Below are 2268 nucleotides of genomic sequence, written 5' to 3'. Positions count from 1 at the left end.
GCCCGCCGAGCGCCTCCCGCCGCTCAACGGGCACCTGCGCCTGGCGGCCGCGGAGCTCTACGCGGAGCGCTACGGGGCCGCCTCGACGGCGGCGCTGCGCGGCTACGTGAAGCTGAGCGGCGGCCCGGCGGGGCCCTGGCTGCGCGGCCCGCGGCCGCCCCTCAAGCAGGAGCTCGTGTGCAAGTGGGTGGCGGCGGCGCGCGCGCCGCGCCCGTGCGCGGGCACGTTCGGCACCATGCAGGAGCTCGTGGGCCATGTGAGCGCGGAGCACGTCGGCGGGCCCGAGCAGAGCAGCCACGTGTGCTGCTGGCAGGAGTGTCCCCGCCGCGGGAAGCCCTTCAAGGCGAAGTACAAACTCATCAACCACATCCGCGTGCACACGGGCGAGAAGCCCTTCCCCTGCCCCTTCCCCGGCTGCGGAAAGGTCTTCGCCCGCTCCGAAAACCTCAAGATCCACAAGCGGACGCACACAGGTGGGTACCCCACCCTTCTGCCCCTCCACATTACTTTCCTCCTCCCGCTTACTTCCCTGATCCGCCGTTTTTCTTTTCCTGTGTTTTCATTTCCCCCCCTCTCCTACGCGCCGTCGGACATGTGACTTTTTTATCATGAATAAGTAATTCGGGCCGCGCACCCGCTCCCGGCCCCCTCTCTCCCCACCCCCTCGGCAACCCCCCCTCCCCACGTCCCGGATAAACACGCGGATTAGGCGATAACGCGGGGCCGGGGAGAGGGGAGCAGAGGCGCCGCCGTCGGGACGCGGCTCCTGCTGCCTCCGCGGCTCCGGCGGCGGGTTCCCGTTTCCTTCATTTTTTTCGGGAAAMGGGGTGGGAAGGGGGCGCTTTGAGAGGGGGCTCGGGGTGCCCACAGTGGCGGGGAGATACCGCCGCTTTGCGGCCCCCTCTGCCCCGCTGCATTTGGGGGGAGAAACTGCAAACCCTGAGGGTCGGCGCGGGTCGCGTCGCTGCTCCACGCGGCGGGGGGAACTTTGCGGAATGGGGGCAGGAATGCAACGGGAAAATAAGGAAAAACGCACCCGACCTGCTCGCGTTCCCGGCGCTGTTTGTAGCTCCTACCACGGCCGCGCGCGGGCTCCGCGTCTCCCGATCCGGGCCTCTCCTGCCCCCGGTCTCGCGTGGGCCCTGGGCCCCGGCACGCGCCCACGGGGCTGCCCCTCGCGGGGTCGCGCCCCGCGCTCTCCCCCTTCGCGGGGTTTTGCTGCAGCCCCCGCGAGCGGGAGCGGGGCCCACGCAGGACGCGCGTTCCCGGAGCCCCCACGCGCGGCCCCTCGTGGGGCGGCAGTTTTAGTCGCGCCGCTTTTGCCGGAGCGGGGGAGCCGCCACCCCCTCGGGGACCGCGGCCTTTCGCCAGGGAGAAATGAAAACCAACCAAAAAAGGAAAAGGCTAAACCTTAATCCGCGCCTGGGCTCCTCGGCCTGGCGGGTGCCATTTAGGTGCCTTTTCCTCCCCCTCCGTTAACGCTGGTCGCGTTACCCCTCGGGGCCGGCGCTGCCGCCGCGCAACTAGCCCCTTTTCTGGGGCAAATACCCCCCTATCCCCCAAAACGCTCCCCCCGCTACCCCAAATCCGCCCTTTCCTACCGGCCACGAGCGCTTGCGGCGCCTGGGAGCAGCCCGGGATGCGCGGGCGGAGCCGCCGCAGCCCCCAGCCCGTCCCGACCCCCGGAGCCCGCGGGCCCAAACTCCCTCCAAACGGTTAAACGCTGACGTGACGCCCTCGTCAGCCACACGGGGACTCTTGCGGGCCCGTGTTGCTTCTAATTTTGTGAAATCTGATCATTGCCAGTTCCTTGCTCGCTAAAACCAGCAGCCGAGTCTTTCTTTTTCCCCTTTTAAATATTATTATTATTATTATGTTATTAATTTGAGCCCGGATGGAAGCAATTTGCCGAGCAGCTCCGGTGCTGCAAATGGTGCAAAACAGCCCCATGCCTTTCTCTGAAATTTTATTTTTTTAAAAAAATAATTTTTAAAATATTTCTTTAATCAAGTGGGACTRATACAGCGAAGCCCTGCAGCGGCTTCGCTTTGTTTGCCGAGAAAATGAACACGCGGGAGCCACTCTGCACGGCGCGGTTTTTCTCCGTGGGAGAGAGGGTGTGCGGGGCGCTCCGTGCACGTGAAAACCCCATTTAAAAGACACGAGGTGCCTTTTCTTAGCGTTTTTGTATGCACTTCTATAAACTTGCTCCTTCTCTATAGTGTAACTCCTGAGCTGCTAGGGGAGCAGCTTTTTGACTGAATAAAA

The 2268-nt window shown here is 63.9% G+C and overlaps 1 protein-coding gene across 1 annotated transcript in view; it reads left to right on the top strand.

Annotated features, from left to right (window-relative positions):
• The window catches only part of ZIC5 (Zic family member 5), a 9261-nt gene that overhangs the window by 1868 nt on the left and 5125 nt on the right, over positions 1 to 2268 (top strand). Inside the window, exon 2 of the mRNA XM_026038332.1 lies at positions 11 to 473. Within this exon, the coding sequence (XP_025894117.1) occupies positions 11 to 473 (463 nt within the window). The remainder of the gene's footprint in view (positions 1 to 10; positions 474 to 2268) is intronic.

Source organism: Nothoprocta perdicaria, unplaced genomic scaffold (assembly GCF_003342845.1).
Source record: "Nothoprocta perdicaria isolate Ctin4 unplaced genomic scaffold, notPer1 scaffold_208, whole genome shotgun sequence".
Classification (NCBI taxonomy): Eukaryota; Metazoa; Chordata; class Aves; order Tinamiformes; family Tinamidae; genus Nothoprocta; species Nothoprocta perdicaria.
Note: the sequence above shows the minus strand (reverse complement) of the source record. Positions and strands in the feature narration are given on the sequence as shown.